The sequence below is a fragment of the Ostrea edulis genome, chromosome 4 (genome assembly GCF_947568905.1).
Source record: "Ostrea edulis chromosome 4, xbOstEdul1.1, whole genome shotgun sequence".
Taxonomy (NCBI): Eukaryota; Metazoa; Mollusca; class Bivalvia; order Ostreida; family Ostreidae; genus Ostrea; species Ostrea edulis.
The window spans coordinates 69,370,950-69,390,735 of NC_079167.1; the positions used below are offsets into that span (position 1 = coordinate 69,370,950).

Sequence of the window (19,786 nt, forward strand, 5' to 3'; positions counted from 1 at the left end):
CTGTGGTCGAATTGTCTAAATTTTGCTCATATCATTTAAAAATTGGGCTTTGCTCTAGCTAGAATAAGTTTTTCAAAAACTTCTCACGCTATTCTTTTAATTTTTCATTGATGTGTTCATTACCTTAAGATATAAAATAGAAAAATAATTAACTTTACATCCCGATTTATATTATTTTCCATAGTGATATATGCGGTCTTATAAAAACACAAAATCGCCTTGTCATTTTATTTCTAGACTTATTATGGCATCATATTTTGATGAACACGATTGTGAGCCCTTGAGAGATGGTGAACAACCAAATCATTTGCTTCACATGGCCAGGTAAGGACAGGCATGAGGACATTGTACTGAATACTTAGATTTTTATGTGAACAGGTCCAGTCCAAAGACTATTTCACAAGTGTCGGCAATTTTATCAGTGAAGAAAAGTAGAAATATATAAGAACTAGGCATAAATACTACCACTGAGCTTCGCGAGCGTAGCGTACGTTCGCGAAGCTCAGTGGTAGTATTTATGCCTATTTCTCATACATGTCTACTTTATTGATAAAATTGCCGACTCCTAGGACTGATACGATTCACCGAAATATCGATACTGTTCAATATAAACACTCGATTCAATGTTCGATTCATTGCCACGATTTTCGGTTCGATACCTTTATTACACATGGGTGCAATAAAATACATCATGCTCAGCCTGTAATTATCATTTCTACCTGCATGAGGGACAAAATAGCGTCGAATAACGTTCAGACTGTTGTTTGCCTTGAGGCTGACGAAAATAATAATGAACTTTATCAGTTTAAACTACAGAGCCAACAGGCATCTTACCATTTGGCAACATTTTCCTTTTTAAATTATGATTTTAAATCTTGGTAATTAAATTTTTCTTTTAAAAGAAGTTTCTTCTGTAAAGTGTGTCGTATTGAAAGTATTGATTCGTGGCATAAGTATTGCAATACGTATTGTATCATGAAGGGGGCATATCATTTCAGCCCTACTGACTCCTGTGACTATTTCTACCTACGTAGGTACTTATAGCTACCAAGGTATTTAAACCTACTCCAGATAACTATTTTTACCTACTTTTTCCTTTACTTGCATTTTGTGGCCAAATGCAGGAACGGCGCAATATGGTGTGTACCAAATTTCTTGATTCACTTACACTGACGATGAATAGCCTACCACAGAAATATTAGACAAGAAATGATTACTTTCTAACCTTTCAAATTTGCATTGATCAATAACTACACCCAGTTCCATTTTCTAGGAGCTTAGGATCAAAGCTACGTGATAAAAAGTCTAGAATGTCTTACAAATCTATATTAATTTTAAAGTTTACCTTCATGCATTTTTACATAAAAGGTTTTTGGGGGAATTTTTCATGCATTTCCTCTACATTCTCCACCCTCGTAAAGTATTCAAATTTATGCACATGCACAACATGATACATAAAATGACTGACCTGTTTCAAAGGTGCGCCTTAATTATTATCTATTTATATTTTTAAAAACAGGTAAACGTAGGTAGAAGTAGCAACTTTAAGTAGGTTTAAATACCTAGGTATATAGTTATCAATAGCTACGTAGATAGAATTAGTCTTTGGACTGGACTTGTTGAAATGCAATAGGACCATACTGGGATTTAATCACAGATGCTTAGGGATTTCTAGACGATCCGTCCCTTGGTTAATCAGTCTTCAAATCGATCCGGCCCCCAGAAAAAATAATTATTTTTCCGAGTATTATTTATGGTAGACTCTACTGAATTGGTTTAATAGGTTTGGAACGCTTCACCTACAGCGAGATATTCTCGCAAAAACGCGATTATCCCTCTCTAGTGAGAGTAAAAAATATACAGTACAACCGAGAAAAACACCCGTGGAGTGCATCTCTTCATGTTTCACCTCAAAAGAAGAAAAAGTGCTAAAATGCCTGAAATTTATGCAAATATATCAATGAAAACTAAAACACTCATGATGTGTATTTGATTTCAAATTGCTTCCTTCTTACGCAGCAACTTTGATATGCAATTTCTTGACTGTGTTGTCAATTTTATAGAGACAATGCGCGTCATGTTGAGTGTGTGTCACACTTATTCTGCATTGCACAGAATTTGCCATTATTTTCAATAAAGACACCAAAACACCTGTTTATGATCATGTTTACTTTCTCACTAAAGAGGAATAATCGCGTTTTAGCGAGGGAAGTATTCCCATCCTGTTTAATATTATCATATCAGTGAGATTCGTCGAGGCTAGATATTTGGACTGACGCCTCTTCCGAATCTCAGACCTGTGTCACACAAAGTGATTCGGGAAATCTTACCTGAACTTCAGCTGCTTGTTGTGATTAAAATGAGTTAAACTGAATTTCTAATTTGCTTCAACTTTGCCTTAGACATCAGGGGAGGATCCAGGAATTGAGGGGGCGCAACTTTATGAGGCTGGGGGTTAGAGGGCCACCTTGAGGCCCCCAGTGGGTCCAGGGCAAAGCCCTAGTGGGGCCCAGGGGGAGAAGCCCCCGGAAGCTCCTGGATTTTATAGGGCTTGAAATATGTCTCCTATTTATAGTCATTTGTTCCATTTTCTATCATTTTTGATAAGGTAAAATTAATAAAAATGAAGCACATTTTAAGGGTTTTGGGGGGGAAAATTAAGTTCTCCCAATCTCCCAATAAAAGTAATTCAAGAACAAAGATTTTGTCATTTATTTCTCCAGGAGTGGAAGGAATTATTGCTTCTTTTATCGTTTAGTACATTTTTCTAAACAAGAGACCACGATTTACCTTGAATTGGAAAATTCAGTCCCCCCCTCCTTTAAATCTGCCACTGGACATCCTAGTCCCTTAGTATCACAATAAACATGCATTTCTTACCATTATATAGTGTAAATCCCACAGTAAATAAAGTTGGCTATTTTTTTTAAGCCATTGCAAACGGCCACCATTTCATATTTACCTTCTCAACACTGAAGAGTTCTGATAGTTTAGGACCCCCTCAAATAGATCAGTTATAAATTACATTTTTCTTCTTATTGCTTTTAATTTTTATGCTTAAATATTTATGCTTTTTATAAGAGGACACTTCAGGCCCTCAATCTGGAACATTGTATTTAACTTGCTCCTGGCTTGTAAAATTAAGTTGGGGAGGGGGGGATCAACAACAGTTTCTCAAGATATTGATTGACTGCTCTAGCCCTACTATTAATCTCTGGTGGGTGCTCAACCGAGTTACCTAGTCACTTTTGACAAGGCTCTCTCCTGTCAGTTTGGCAAGCATTTTCACCTTAGTTCTAGGGCTAGGGGCATTTCATGATACCAAATGTAACAGGAATAGAGAAAATGAAGCAGAGCGTGACCAGGATATAGACCGAGGAGCTCTGCATTTGTAATCAGTGAGCTACTTCTAAAGAATAAACGTAACATTAATATTTATATGCTGGTCTTCATATGGCACCAATTTGAAAATATATATGCCACTTAACTACATGAAGTAGGGACCGACATACTTAAAAACTACCCGTGTATCCCTCACCACAGATTTACATCCCTTAATATCCTGATGTAGCAAGATAGGCAGATTTCTTTTCCAACTAATTTCACTAGCATTTTTGCATGAAGGTGATAATTTTCAGTAATTTTTTCAGGAAGTAATTCAATGTATCCAGGAAATAAAGTACAATAATGAAAAATGAAAGTATAATTTCTTTCATATTTTTTTTCAAAACAAGCAAAGAACATAAATCGCATGATTGTATATTCATTGACGATTGGTAGGGGACAGTGCTTGTTAACAACATCTTGATGTTTTAAATCTAGCACACATGTAGGCCATCAAGTCAAGACATTTTTAAGATGTTGATCAATGGTTGTATCATAACTTATTAGACAAATGACACCACCAATCACTTTTAATATTTTTCAAAGTAGAAAAGCCTCTTTCACAGAAGCGATGACACCTTTTGCACTTGGAAAGGTTTTGTTTATATTGTGATAAGATCTTTCTCCCCATTTGTATTTGCATGGTTCCTTTTCAAGGTCACATTATTAATTCTGATCTTTTTATTTCTAAGTTGAGGTTGGTCAATGAAGTATTTAAATGCACATAACAGAAACAAAATAAACTTCAGAAGTCTGTCTGATATTAAAACTGTGAAAATTCAGGGGGAAAGATTGTATTTCCAACCATTCCTATCCTGGTTCCCTAATTTCCCCCTTAACCATAACCTACATAATGAACTTCGAATATTGTTGCAGTCCAGTAATTTTTGTGACCGGTAGGGGACTATGATAATATATTGCCATGCTCTCAGAATGCTTGTTTCTCTTTAAGGTTACTCCTAGACAGTGGATTGGCAGCTGAGTGGGACATGGAGTATGAGACGTAAGTTTATATTACGTATTGATGCTAATTTTTGTCATTCATCATGTACATATTTGCCAAGTAGTTTATTTAACATTATTTTAAGTTACAAGTACATGCTAGAGTCTAATGTTGTAGAGCATTTGGTGGAGAGAGAAAAGTCCCTCCTGCATCCAAAAAATTTGTAGATGAATTACCTAGAGCTGTAATCTCCCCTACAGAAGCTGGTATGCATCAAATATTAAACAGTTTGTCTTCTAATATTTATCACTTTGCAATAAGAGAGTTGGAGAGAATACAGAAATGTGATGGTACATGTGTGTATGATTTTTATGACTGTGCACTTCTACTGTACTACTCAGGTTTTGTGTTTACAGAATGAGGTGATCCTCTGCATTGTTTTGTCCCCGTTTTAGCTTATCTGAGCTGAAAACTCAAGTAAGCTTTTCTGATCACCCATTGTCCGTCGTTCATCTGTCTTTTCGTCTGTAAATTTTTCACATTTTCAACTTAATCTCCAGAACCACTGGGCCAGTTTCAATCAAACTTGGCAAAAAGCATCCTTGGGTGAAGGGCTTTCAAGTTTGTTCAAATGAAGGGTCATGCCCCTTCAAAGGGGAGATAATCACAAAAATGCAAAAATAGGGTGGGGTCATTTAAAAATCTTCTTCTCAAGAACCACTGGGCCAGAAGAGCTGAAATTTACATGAAAGCTTCCTGACATAGTGCAGATTCAAGTTTGTAAAAATCATGGCACCAGGGGGTAGGTTGGGGCCACAAAAAAGTTTTACATGCGAACATTTATATATGGGCCAAGGTGACTAAGGTGAGCGATGTGGCCCATGGGCCCCTTGTTTATCATTTTATAGAAACAATACAAGATCACCACAATCTTTTTAAGAGACAAGATAACAACTTCAAACACTAGCATTAATGATGTACAGAACAAAAGTACATTTGTAATGTTTAAATAGTGCATACAGTTCAGGGTAACACTGAAAATTTTCACTCTGACAATGGTTTTTGAGGGGTGAAAATTTTCAATGTTACCCTCAACAACATGCACTATTTGTTTTATCATACTGAATTTCATATGTTTATTAGATTATATGTAACAAAGCACAAAATTCGGCTGAATTTCTTTTTAGCTAGATTTTGTTGTAAACAAGTAACAAGAACATTTCCAACATAGTGAAATTAATTCCAATTCTGCGATAGTTACGTGTATGTCATCGTCGGAAACCCACGGTTGATTACGCTTCGTTCCTCTCTCCATCACCCGTGGGTCCATTCATTCCTACTCGCTCGTTCTCATGAATAAATATTTTAGAATATCGTCCAATCAAAGTAATCGTTATAGGAATGGAACTCATCTGTTTTTAAAGGTAGCACTAACTTAACTTTGCTATCACCGCAATTGCATACCGAAATTGGGCCGAAAGCGTCTTTTTGATTGGACAAATTCGCTTAGGGTTTTCCATGAGCGCCCAATCAAATTGCCTCATTAATTATTCATGAGAACGAGCGAGTAGGAATGAATGGACCCACGGGTGATGGAGAGAGGAACGAAACGTAATCAACCGTGGGTTTCCGACGATGCGTGTATGTACCTGCCTATTATCGTTTCTTTTCTTTTTTTCAATTTCATTAAAAATGTCGCTGTAACGCTCTGCAGACCACATCTACAGTCAAATCTCGTTATCTCGAACTTGCTGAGATCTAGATAAAAACTTTGAGATATCCAAGGATTCAAGATATTGAATGTTAAATACTTGAAGAATACGTGGTTGGAACTTCCGAATCACTTTGACATATCCATGGTATTCGAGATATCGATGTCCGAGACACCAAAGATCAACTGTATTTCATATGCTCAAACAATATTTTTCTAAACTCTAACAAATTGTATGATATCACCTTCTGGCAAGTATTGCTAGATACGGTCAACCTGGAGTGTGTGATTTTTACTCCATCAGGGAAACTTTATGTTTTTTAACTGTTTTTTGGCCAATCCTGAATGTCATTTATTTATATGAGCAATGAATATCATGGATTTACTAAAACATGGTCTGGCTGGAATATAACATGTACCGTATAGTGGGCTTTTTCCACGGCGATTGGATTATTCAAGGGTGTGCTAATAATTTTAGCGGAATAAATTTTGGAGGACAAGGAAGATTTATCTCTCTTGCAAACATTGAAGTTGCATTTGGGTGCATATTTGGTGAGTGTTATTTTAGCGAAAAGCTATCTAACCGCTAAAATAAGCTAAATTTATCACCCCGCGGAAAAAAAACCCCGCTATATGGTAATTAACCAGGAAAACTGAAATATAACATGTAATTACAATGTAACCAGGAAAACTGAAATATAACATGTAATTAACCAGGAAAACTGAAATATAACATGTAATTAACCAGGAAAACTGAAATATAACATGTAATTAACCAGGAAAACTGAAATATAACATGTAATTAACCAGGAAAACTGAAATATAACATGTAATTAACCAGGAAAACTGGAATATAACATGTAATTAACCAGGAAAACTGGAATATAACATGTAATTAACCAGGAAAACTGGAATATAATTTGTAATTAACCAGGAAAACTGGAATATAACATGTAATTACAATGTAACCAGGAAACCTGAAATATAACATGTAATTAACCAGGAAAACTGGAATATAACATGTAATTAACCAGGAAAACTGGAATATAATTTGTAATTAATGAGGAAAATTGAAATATAATTTGTAATTAACCAGAAAAACTGGAATATAACATGTAATTGACAAGGAAAACTGGAATATAACATGTAATTATCCAGGAAAACTGGAATATAGCATGTAATTGACAAGGAAAACTGGAATATAACATGTAATTAACCAGGAAAATTGAAATATATAACATTTAATTAACCAGGAAAACTGGAATATAACATGTAATTAACCAGGAAAACTGGAATATAATTTGTAATTAACAAGGAAAATTGAAATATAACTTGTAATTAACCAGAGAAACTGGAATATAACATGTAATTGACAAGGAAAACTGGAATATAACATGTAATTAACCAGGAAAATTGAAATATATAACATGTAATTAACCAGGAAAACTGGAATATAACATGTAATTAACCAGGAAAACTGGAATATAATTTGTAATTAACAAGGAAAATTGAAATATAACATGTAATTAACCAGAAAACTGAAATATAACATGTAATTAACCAGAAAATAACATGTAATTAACCAGAAAACTGAAATATAACATAATAATGAAACATCGCTAATAATAAAAAATGTATCATCATTGGAAATGAAATGTATTGGAGATACATGTTTTGTCCATTTCTTTTTAAAAAATATCTCTATAGCCTTTCTTTACATGCACTAGAACTTGAGTATAAATGAATGTGTAGTGTAGACAGGGGAAAAGGAGGGATGAGGGGAAACAGCTGAAGAGATTCAGAGGGGAAGGTGAGGGAGTGAGTGGGGAAAAGGAAAGAGAAGTAAGAAGAAGTGTACCCCCTGTCCACTACACCCCCCCCTGTCCACTCCCCCCCCCCCCCCCCCCACACACACACACACACAAACACTCCATATTGTGTATGTTAAATCAAAGTTCCAAAGTTCATCCCCATCATATTTCATCCCTCTGGACATCACTCCAGTGAAATTAGAAAATGTATTGTTATTTAGAAGAGAGTTTAAGTTAGCTCCATCCTCATGTGACTTATCAATATTAATGGTTAAAAGTGGAAAAACTGTATTAATTTCCACTCAATATAGTTTAATTTAATTAATAACCAAAGAAAATATATATGTTGCCACCTTTTTAAAGATGTCAGACATACAAAAACAGTAGTATACATCAACATCAGAAAATTACACGTTTGCGTTAAACAGAATAATAAAAATAGATAAAAACTTGTTGAAACGACAAAATTTAAATATCAACAGTTTTAAAAAACTGATAATACATAAATATGTATAGATTAATTGTGGATATTGGGTAAACCAATGTATAATAGACATCCATTAGAGGAAATTCCAGCATAGGAGTTATTGCCCTTGACAACATTATTTTAATCATAAATAATTGATTATCTATGGAAAATATAAACTTTTTCAGTATTAATAGTTTACCAGATTTTTTTATTATATCCAGTTAATAAAATTCCTCCGAAAGATATATTTCTATCATGCGCAAAGTTTAATTTATTAAGATTTTTGCAAAAAACTATGACATCACATGAGGATCGATCAACCTTAAAGGACACATCGCATGTTTTTAAACTTTTTAATTTTTTCAGCAAAATTAATTCATTTCATGCCTAAAACTACTTTACGTGTGTTTTAAATGAAACAGTTTGCGTAGTTTTCGAGTTTGAAAGCGATGAAATTCAAATCTTGCGATATGCATATTTTCTTCGATATTTTACGCGCCATTATGTGTGACGTCATATGCGACCTCGAGCGAGAAGATTTGAAAACAGTTGATAGCCATTTCATAAACAGATTAGATTTAATTGACAAACAAACAATTATCACAATAACAGCTTGTAAATAACACTGCATTAGGGTGTTTTGTGCCGTTTAAGGGTGTACTTGCTGTCAGTAGAGAGGATTTGGACTGTGTTTTTATCAATTTTCGAAGGAATGTATGAGGGACAAGACGTGAATATTTTTTGTCGGCACAACGACTTTGCCATAAAACCCCCCAGTAAAATTTGTCCCTGTACTTTTTCTAACAAGCACTTGGACAAATACGTAGATAAACTGCGAGAAAGTGGTTCTATCGAAGCTACGCACTGTAACATATAGGCCTACGGCATATGCTTTCCGTTCTGCTCTCGAATTCAATACACACTCGCACCAACTGACCTTCACCTTGTAACAACATAGGCAGAACTTTGCTAGCAGTGTCTACCAACTGGTAGTTTTAAAAAAGAAATTTAAAGATAATTGAACTTTCAATTATAAATAATAAAATATAATATTTCCCGACTTTGAAATGAATTATAATGCTTTCATTTTTTTTAAGGAACGCGTACATGTACGTGTTTACAACAACAGCACGCCACGCTCCCACTTCCTACGTAACAAAAATTAATGATTAGGCCTAATAAAATTGCTTTAATAAAATAATTTAAAAGTATTGTGATTTTCACAATAAGTTTGATCATTATTATTATTTTTTCTTTTTCGAAATGCACCCGTGACAGTAGGCCTAGTTGTCAATGATACATAATCGTATCATAATTTAGGCCTATCTAACTTCTCCAAAAATAAATTTAATAATAATTGCACTGTTTATTTTAGAAAAGCAACAACGCTAATTACAGTTGTTTACAGAAATGGCATTACCAAATTGTGTTTAGACAGGGATCCGATGTAAACATTATTTACTCGCAAATTTAAGCAGATTTCATACTCGCTTTTCTCGCTACATTTGGGTCGCTATTTGTATGCACTGGTGGCTAAAAGATATAAGACTCTGGAAATTTATCAACATCGAAATAAATGTTATCCATGGTAAATAAATTAGGCCCCTAAAACCCGAGTTTTAAAAATATCTAACACTACTGTTACAACAAGTTGATCGACGAAGGTCGCATATGACGTCACTGTACCACGTATTGTGGCTAATTATCGGAATACTTCAGCGAACGAACTATTACAATTAATTTCTATAAGCATAAGGAAGACAAAATGCATATAATTCTGTATACTTTGAAAACACGAGATGTGTCCTTTAAAGGAAGGAATAATACTACTGTTGACATTTTGGATTTCAGCTTTGGAAAAGAAATGTCCAGTGTGTTTAGGACTGCTTGATGAAGAAGACGAGGCTATTGAATTACCAAAATGTTCCCACAGATTCCATTCCAGCTGCATTTTGCCTTGGCTACAAAGAGTAAGATATTGTGGAGAAAGCAATTCAGTTTTTCATAGAGCATGTTTATCCACATTGTCAGAGATATCCAAGGTTAATTTTGTAAAATGAAATCAATTGTAGGTATTCAACAAGGAATTAGCTAGAGAGTTATTTTGATCGGTGCCACTAACTACCTAAATTAACATAATTATTATAAATCGTCAAACACTTGTGATAATGTGGTTTAGATAAAAGTAGACATAATAAGACATTTGTATATTTATAAATACTTGTTATTAGCACAATTTATGTACTATAATTAATTATTGATAAAAAATTAATATTTGAGTCTCTTTCATCCTTTTGGGGTAATTAGTCGTAACTAACGTAATGGCTGTGATGGTGAAAGTACAGATGGTTTTAAAATTTTTAGTCACTTGGAGCTATTACGGACTTCATTTTATGAACTGGGTTAAGAAATTCATTTTAGAAATGATATCTTATGCTGCACATTCTATGTTATAGCTTGTTGCAATGTTCAAACATTCTGTATAGTCGTATAGTGCCAGGGCCCAGCTAAAAGTCGACCAAAAAGTATTAGGCATTTTTCCGAATTCATTTCTGCATATCTTGGAATTTCGGGATGAACTTTGGTAGTAATGTAGATTGAGTATGTATGAATATATTAGAATACAAAGTAGAATTTTATGTCAATTGGTTTATTGTTTTTACATCGGCTAACTTGGGTACCCTATATTTTGAGTTCTATACCTTTACTCTTTAATAGTAAATTCGACCCCAAGCGATGCAATTGTCTGTGGTTTTGTTTGGTGAATAATTGCCCCATGTGATATTTTGTTAGGTGAATAATTGTCCCATGTGATGTTTTGTTAGGTGAATAATTGCCCCATGTGATATTTTGTTAGGTGAATAATTGCCCATGTGATGTTTTGTTAGGTGAATAATTGCCCCATGTGATGTTTTGTTAGGTGAATAATTGCCCCCCATGTGATGTTTTGTTAGGTGAATAATTGCCCCATATATTTTGTCAGGTGAATAATTGCCCCATGTGATGTTTTGTTAGGTCAATAATTGCCCCATGTGATGTTTTGTTAGGTGAATAATTGCCCATGTGATGTTTTGTTAGGTGAATAATTGCCCCATGTGATGTTTTGTTAGGTGAATAATTGCCCATGTGATATTTTGTTAGGTGAATAATTGCCCATGTGATGTTTTGTTAGGTGAATAATTGCCCCATGTGATGTTTTGTTAGGTGAATAATTGCCCCATGTGATGTTTTGTTAGGTGAATAATTGCCCCATGTGATGTTTTGTTAGGTGAATAATTGCCCCCATGTGATGTTTTGTTAGGTGAATAATTGCCCCATGTGATGTTTTGTTTGGTGAATAATTGCCCCATGTGATGTTTTGTTAGGTGAATAATTGTCCCATGTGTAGAGAGGAGTTCCCCACAGATGACCCTGATTATGAAAACTTCAAGAAACACAAGGTAGGAAAGTTTTCCCGAGTGATATAATTTTTAATCATGAAAACAGAACGCTAGCATTTCTAGTGATACATGACTATTTACTTTTATTAATGTTTTTTTTGAATTAATAAACCAGTGCTATTTCAATGTATTATATATATATAGATATTCGCACCAATCTTTCAACTTGGCATAGGAACCTAAATATGTACAATATAAAGAATAATGTCTAGGCTGTGTTACAGTGTACATGTGTATTTACAATAATACTGGCGACGTGTAAATATGTGTATTTCTATAATACTGGCAATGTGTAAACATGTATTTACTATTGTTAGTGATGTGTAAACATTTGAGACATAGGGTAATTTCTGCATAATTGACTTTTATCACTACTTTTTCCATAGCTGTTGCTTGATTTCATTATGCCCCTCCCCCTTTTCCTGAAAAAGAGCATAATGATTTGCATTTGTAGGTCAGTCTGTCAGTAGACCCAAGTGTTGTCCATTCTATATTTTGAGACCCTAGGACCTATTGATTTTAATGTCACAAAGATTAGGGGTTCAAACTACTCTGAACATAAGAAAATATTATCTGCTCAATATCCTCAGAACCCCTTGCTTCATAGACATCAAATTTGGTACCGTACACTGATACCTCTTTAGGCATAGATGATCCCCATTGATTTTGAGGTCACAAGGTAAAAGGTCATATACAGATTATACTTGAGACAATAAAATATTGCCCACTCAATATTTTGAGAACTCTTTGGTTGATAATCATCAAAGTTGGTACACCATACCCCCTGAGGTGTAGATGACCCCTATTGATTTTGAGGTACATGTATATGGTTCAAAGGTCCAAGGTAATTTCTAACTCTTTTGCACATTAGAAAATATTATCCACTCAATATTTTGAGACCTCTTCACTGAATAGTCTTCAAACTTGGTACACTGTTAGACAATCCCTATTAATTTTGAGGTCACAAAGTCAAAGGTCACATGGTAGACATCAAACTTGGTAAACTGGTGTCCCAAATTGTTCACTACCATTACAATCTGAATTTAATGTTGACCTCTTTCAATATTTCCACACAGGGGGCATATATGTTTCTAAAACATTTCTTGTTTATAAATATATATTTTTTATTATTATTTGATAGCTAGTAATACACCCCCAGGGATGATGCATAACCCAGTTTTAAATTATTCGATGAAAATTTTTCTGTGTATATACTATAACATTTTCCACAGTTTCTCATTACATGTTTTTTCCTTGAAGGGAAGTCTAACTCCAAACAAAAGGATTGTTGTAGTGTATTGTAGGAAACTTGTAGTGTATTGTAGGAAACGTTTTCCTATAGAAGGTTTCTCTCATTGTAGGATTTCCTTAATAGAAAATGTTACTAAGGGGGATAATTTTTGTATAGTATAATTTATTCCTCCTTCCTGAAATTGATTGAATTTTATGTACCCAGATTGGAATGATGAATGAATTTAAAGAAACAAATTAACACAAATCAGAAATTGAACTCTCTTAAGTTGTACGAAAATTCTCTCACATTATTTATTGAGATTTGTGCTATATAGAGTAGAAGTATTAAAACTGTATCACTGTTTGGAGGGGGAACTTGTAAGTTGTAAAAACTGCTTTCTATTCCTTTTTGTATATGGATTGCAAAAATGACTGACAAATTTATTAATGAAAAGTATTTTAATTTATGCTCTGCAGTTTGATATGGAGTTTAGTTGTCCATTTTGTGAAAAAAATTCTCATCATGAAATACCTAATTAGTAGAGCTACCATCTCAACAGAGATTTTTGGTTCATCTTCAAAGCGCATACTTAGTATATATAATACAATAGTTTTACAAACTTTGATGACAATGACAAAGATTCTTTTTAATCTTTAGAATGAATCCAAAAAACCATTTGCTGTATCCTTGTTGAACAAATACAAATTATACTCGCTTCTCGGCCTTCTGGCTCAAAGTGTAGTATCTATTCTCATCAACTTATAACCACTGCTGAATATTTCTATTGACAGGCGAGAGCGAAACAACGGGAGTTTGAAATAGACACTCTGCATGATTCCATGTTCGGATAACCAGAAGTTTCCTTTATATCTATAATTTAGTGATAATTACGTGCAATTGTGTACTGTGAGAGAGCAAAGTAGAGGCTGTGTAGTGTTGGATGAAATCTATTATCAAGCGTACTCATATATATACAATGTACTGATCAATAGTCAAATCCAAAGTTGTCATCTATACACTATTTGATATATTGTTGAACATTTTGTCATCCAAGATAATTGAATTTCAAATGTCTTTGCCTTTGATATCGTTACCAATTGAAATGAAATTTCCTCATGAATGTGAACAATGTGCGTATGAATCTTGATAGATATAGTATAACTATTTCAATGGCTGAGAATTCTGACCGAAGCGAAAGTAAAATTAATGTAAATGTAAAAAATATCATTTTTAAAAATATTTGAGGGCATGAACTGTGACACATTACGCCAGCATACATATACTTCATGAAGTGCATTGACGCTTCTTGAAAAGTGTGCTGGCGTGAAACATTGATGCTCATACCCTCATGTTTTCTCAAAAAGTCAAATTTATTTCTTAATCAAAACTATATGCAATGTATGTATATGTACTTTGACTTGATTAGTTGTATGTATTTTTTTTTTTTTTTTTTTTTTTTTTATACATATGTGCAATTTGTAAATGATGGAAGAAGTAGTGCCAAATCAACTCATACTTCAAGGGACTGGTTCACGTTTTTCGAATGAAATGTTTTTCATTTTTGATGTTAAAAATAAAAAATATAGCTCATTTAATGTTGACAACCAAAATTTGGACCGTCTGAATGCAAGGATATGAGCAATATTTTAGCTTTGATTCTGTGTTATGTAAACAAAGACTCGAGTCTTTTTATGTAAACAAACAAACTAGTGAAACGTTAATTTTGTAATTTAAAGCATCTTCATATAGTACAATTACAAATTTTAACTTTTAAATGACACATTTTACCTAAAGAATACTTGAGATATGATATATAATAAACTTGGATGAATATCCATTTATTTTGAAAACCCCGTAAACAATAACACACCTCAATTTTTGTTTACAAAAATAAATAATAAACTATCTATGATGAGCCTCTGTCATGATGAATAACCTCAATTTTTTAGTGAAACCTTCTAAACATAGTAGACTGTATATTTTGATTATTTAAAGTGAAGAACAAAATTTGGAAGAAAATCGTGATCAGTCCCTTTAAAGATATTGCTAAAACAATGTATAATAGGAATCAGGGATTCTTAGAATTTACAAAACTATGGGATCAAATGGGGGTGGGGTTTAACATAGAACTCTATGGGAAAGAAATTCATTCCAAAATTCAACAGATATAACTTGACAAATATGATAGATATATTCCTGGGGTCTTCAGAAATGAATAGAGAATGACAGGACGTACAAATTAGTATCAAGGTCAAGTTACTCCAGTGACCTTGACCTCTGACCTTAGAACATAAAATTGGTATATCTTAAGAATCAGGTCTGATAGAAACATTGGGTCTTAAAAAATGATGAAAGGATGATGGGATCTACGAATTGGTATCAAAGTCAAGTATCTTGAATGACCTCAACCTCTGACCTTGAATATATCAACTCATCTAGAACTGAAATTGATAGAGACATGGGACCTTCAGAAATTATAAAAGGATGATAAAATCTACAAAATAGTATCAAGGTCAAGTGACTATGACCTCTGACCTTAGAACATAAAATTGGTATTACTTAAGAACCAGGTCTGATAGAGATGTGGGATCTTCAGAAATAATGATCATAAAATTGATATTACTTAAGAACCAGGGCACCTATTCACAGAATATCTTACGACTAAGATCAAAATTTACAAACACTGTAATTTCCTTATTATTCATTTCTTGTAGACTTTCTTAATTAATATGTAAAGTACATCCATGGTTTATAAATGTTGAGTACATACCTATGACCTTGTGATCGGTATTTGATCATCAGACAGAATTCTTTTTTTCATCTTAGTCGTAAGATATGTTGTGAATAAGGGCCCAGGTCTGATAGAGACATGGGATCTTCAGAAAGGATGATGGGATCTACAAATTAGTATCAAGGTCAGGTGACTCCAAAGTTCTTGACCTCTGACCTTAGATCATAAACTTGGTATTACTTAAGAACTAAGTTTGATAAAGTGATGGAATCTTCAGAAATAATAAAATGATACTTGGATCTACAAATTGGTATTAAGGTCAAGTGACTCCAGTGACCTTGAATTCTGACTTTAAACATAAATCTGGTATAACTTTAGAACTGGGACTGATAAAGATTTGGGATCATCAAAAATGATAAAGTATGTTGGGACCTACAAACTAGGATCAAGGTCAAGTGACACCAGTTTTACTGAAGAAAAAATTGATTTTTTGAAAAATTTCAAAATCAAAATCTTTGTGATTTAGATTTTGTAAATGATGTTGTAATTGGCATGGATTTTGTCAAGGGAGGAAAATAGTGGTACTCAGAAAAAGCCACTTTTACACAACCAGTTCTTCGTTTGGGAGACTTTATACCCGGTAATTGATAGATTATAATCATATCTTGTTGTTAGTTGTAACTTGGCACTTTTTCCAACAGTTATATAAATCCCAAGAATTCAAATAATTCCAGAATCCAATACACTATTTCTAATTATTTGAAGACATCATCAATTGAATTACATGTATTGCATGCTGTGATTCAATTAATGATATCATTGAACTAACTTATGCATGCAGTAATTCAACTGATATCATTTTAATTCAATAAAAGATATCTTTAATCTGTTAAACATATCTGATATCTGTAATATATTGATTACAATGCATTGATTAGATTATTTTCTATGGTGTTGGGTCTTCGTTTGACCTGCTGAAGGGTGATGAAAAGTGAAGATAACGAACAGTGATCAATCTCATAACTCCTATAAGCAATACAAAATAGATAGTTGGGCAAACACGGACCCTGGACACACCAGAGGTGGGATCAGATGCCTAGGAGGAGTAAGCATCCCCTGTCGACCGGTCACACCCGCCGTGAGCCCTATATCTTGATAGGTAAATGGAGTTAACCGTAGTCAAAATCAATGTGCCAAGAATGGTCTAACTATCGGTGAGGAATTGTATCATCATTTATTATGTTTGTTACTGATTGTTTCCAGAAATGTGTCTAATTATTTCTGTATACAGTAACAAACTGAATAAGAGCTTTGTTTTGTCGAGGACCAATATGTCTTATATTCAATGTGTATAAGAAAGAAATGAAATTAAGGTACCGGAAGCTATGCTGACGTCTAAAGGTTACTCATTTAGACGGCAATCACGTGGCGCATTTTATCTTTTATTCCGATCCAATTCTTGTTTAAATTTGAACAGAGTCGGGGAATTTTTGTAAATCCAGGTCATGCTACCATAATATAAGGACTGTGGTTTAGAGTGTTTAATGTGACTATGAATATTGATCTCAAAGTTAGGTCAGTTATAAGTAATTCTTATATCGCATTTGATAAATACAATTTTAAACTCAATGTGTGGTTTTTTTATTTGTATATTGTTTTACGTCTTACTGTAGAGATTAACAAAGGGAGTTGATTTATAACAATATCTGACGTTGCAAAAATCAGCCAAGATATTGGTAGCTAGCCTGTTTATTCCAACTTACAAAATTTTTTTGTCTTTAATACATGTACATATATGCAAATGAAGAAATGGGTTTTTAGCTCACTTGAGCTGAAGTTGGCCTTACTGATCGCCTGTTGTCTGTATGTAAACGTTTTACATTTTCGACTTCTTTTCCAGAACCATTGGGCCAATTTCAACCAAACTTGGCCAAAAGCATCCTTGGGTGAAGGGCTTTCAAGTTTGTTCAAATGAAGGGCCATGTCCCTTTCAAAGGGGAGATAATCACAAAAATGCGGAAATAAGGTGGGGTCATTTAAAAATATTCTTTTCAAGAACCACTGAGCCAGAATAGCTGAGATTTACATGAAAGCTTCCTGACATAGTGCAGATTCAAGTTTGTTAAAATCATGGCCCCGGGGGTATGATGGGGCCACAATAGGGGATCAAAGTTTTACATATAAATATATAGGGAAAATCTTCTCAAGAACCACTGAGCCAGGAAAGCTGAGATTTACATGAAAGCTTTCTGACATAAATCAGATTCAAGTTTGTTCAAATCATGGTCCCTGGGGGTATGATGGGGGCCACAATAGGGGATCAAAGTTTTACATGCAAGTATATAGGAAAAATCTTCTCAAGAACCACTGGGCTAGAAAAGCTGAGATTTACATGAAAGCTTCCTGACATAGTGCAGATTCAAATCATGGCCCCCGGGGGTTGGATGGGGCCACGATAGGGGATCAAAGTTTTACATACAAATATATAGGGAAAATCTTCTTCTCAAGAACCACTGGGCCAGAAAAGCTGAGATTTACATGAAAGCTTCCTGACATAATGCAGATTCAAGTTTGTTAAAATCCTGGCCCCTTGGGTATGATGGGGCCACAATAGGGGATCAAAGTTTTACATGCAAATATGTAGGAAAAATCTTCTTCTCAAGAACCACTGGGCCAGAAAAGCTGAGATTTATATGAAAGCTTCCTGACATAATGCAGATTGAAGTTTGTTAAAAGCATGACCCCTAGGGTATGATGGGGCCACAATAGGGGATCAAAGTTTTACATACAAATATATAGGGAAAATCTTTGAAAATCTTTTCAAGAACCACAGAACCAGAAAATCTGATATTTACATGAAAGCTTTCTGACATATTTCAGATTTAAGTTTGTTAAAATCATGGCCCCCGGGGGTAGGATGTCTTAATTAATTAATTGCAAAATAAGAAATAAAGGCACAAGTTTCTGTCTTTTTAAAAGGGACTGCAATACGTAGACCATAGGCATGTGTTTCTAACGGAAACCGTTAATCAATATCAATCAACAAAATGCCTTAATCCAACGATGTGAATCTGGCAACAAAATGCCTTAATCCAATGATGTGAATCTGGCAACAAAATGCCTTAATCCAATGATGTGAATCTGGCAACAAAATGCCTTAATCCAATGATGTGAATCTGGCAACAAAATGCCTTAATCCAATGATGTGAATCTGGCAACAAAACATTGATGTTTACAATCTTGACTGTCATTTTTCATTTTAAGCTCAATGCAATTTTGCAAATGATGTCCAATTTTAAGATATTATTTGGGCGCGGATCCAGCCAGGTGTCCAAAAGGCTTGGAGGCTGGAAACTCCTGTATTTCTAAGTTTCTGTACGCCTGTCGTCAGATGGGACGTATTATATTGTGGTGCTGTCCATGCGTCCGTCTGGCTGGATGTCCAAGGTAATGTTTTCCGGACTTTTTTCCGAAACGGATGCATGGCTTGACTTACTTGACTTATTAGGTCACCTGAATCATTCAGGTGACCTATTGCTATCTGTTTTTGTCCGTCGTCGTTCATCGTGCGTAAACATTTGAACATTTTCAGCTTCTTCTCTGAAACCCCTGAACCAATTTCAACCAATTTTGGCATATAGCATCTGTGGGTGGAGGGGAACAAAAATTGTGAAATTCATGGTCCCTGCCCCCCTGGGGCCTGAGGGGTGGGGAAAAACCCATCAAAATGAGTGTAATTTTAAAAAATCTTCTTCTTTACTCCTGGACATCAAGAAGCCAAACTGTGGGCATAATTATAATGAGCGTTGAGTCCTCTACCAAAATTGTGAAATTCATGGCCCCTGGGGCAGGGGTTCTGGTGTGTTAGGGTGGGGCTCTATTGGTCATATAGTGAAAATGTAGAAATTCTTTGAAAATCTTCTTCTCTGTCTCTGGGTATTAAGTAGACAAACTAATAGCATGGTAATGATGAGCAAGGATGCCTCTTTAAAAATTGTGAAATTCATGGCCCCTGGATCAGGGGTTCTGGTGTGTTAGGGTGGGGCTCTATTGGTCATATAGT

General features: G+C 34.4%; 1 protein-coding gene across 1 annotated transcript; it reads left to right on the plus strand.

Annotated features, from left to right (window-relative positions):
• The first annotated feature begins 22 nt into the window (after nucleotides 1-22).
• On the plus strand, nucleotides 23-17,352 carry LOC125671942 (E3 ubiquitin-protein ligase RNF181-like). The gene is made up of 6 exons (XM_048907943.2): nucleotides 23-324; nucleotides 4,337-4,387; nucleotides 4,505-4,593; nucleotides 10,170-10,288; nucleotides 11,684-11,758; nucleotides 13,784-17,352. The coding sequence occupies exons 1-6, from the start codon at nucleotides 191-193 to the stop codon at nucleotides 13,841-13,843; spliced, it is 528 nt and encodes a 175-aa protein (XP_048763900.1). The 5' UTR covers nucleotides 23-190; the 3' UTR covers nucleotides 13,844-17,352.
• Nucleotides 17,353-19,786: the final 2,434 nt, after the last annotated feature.

Excerpts from the sequence above, each read along its gene's own strand:
- LOC125671942 (XM_048907943.2), top strand. The coding sequence starts at position 191 with ATGCGGTCTTATAAAAACACAAAATCGCCTTGTCATTTTATTTCTAGA. Across the intron at positions 325-4,336 it reads CATTTGCTTCACATGGCCAG|GTTACTCCTAGACAGTGGAT; the intron begins GTAAGGACAGGC and ends TTTCTCTTTAAG. Across the intron at positions 4,388-4,504 it reads TGGGACATGGAGTATGAGAC|AGCATTTGGTGGAGAGAGAA; the intron begins GTAAGTTTATAT and ends CTAATGTTGTAG.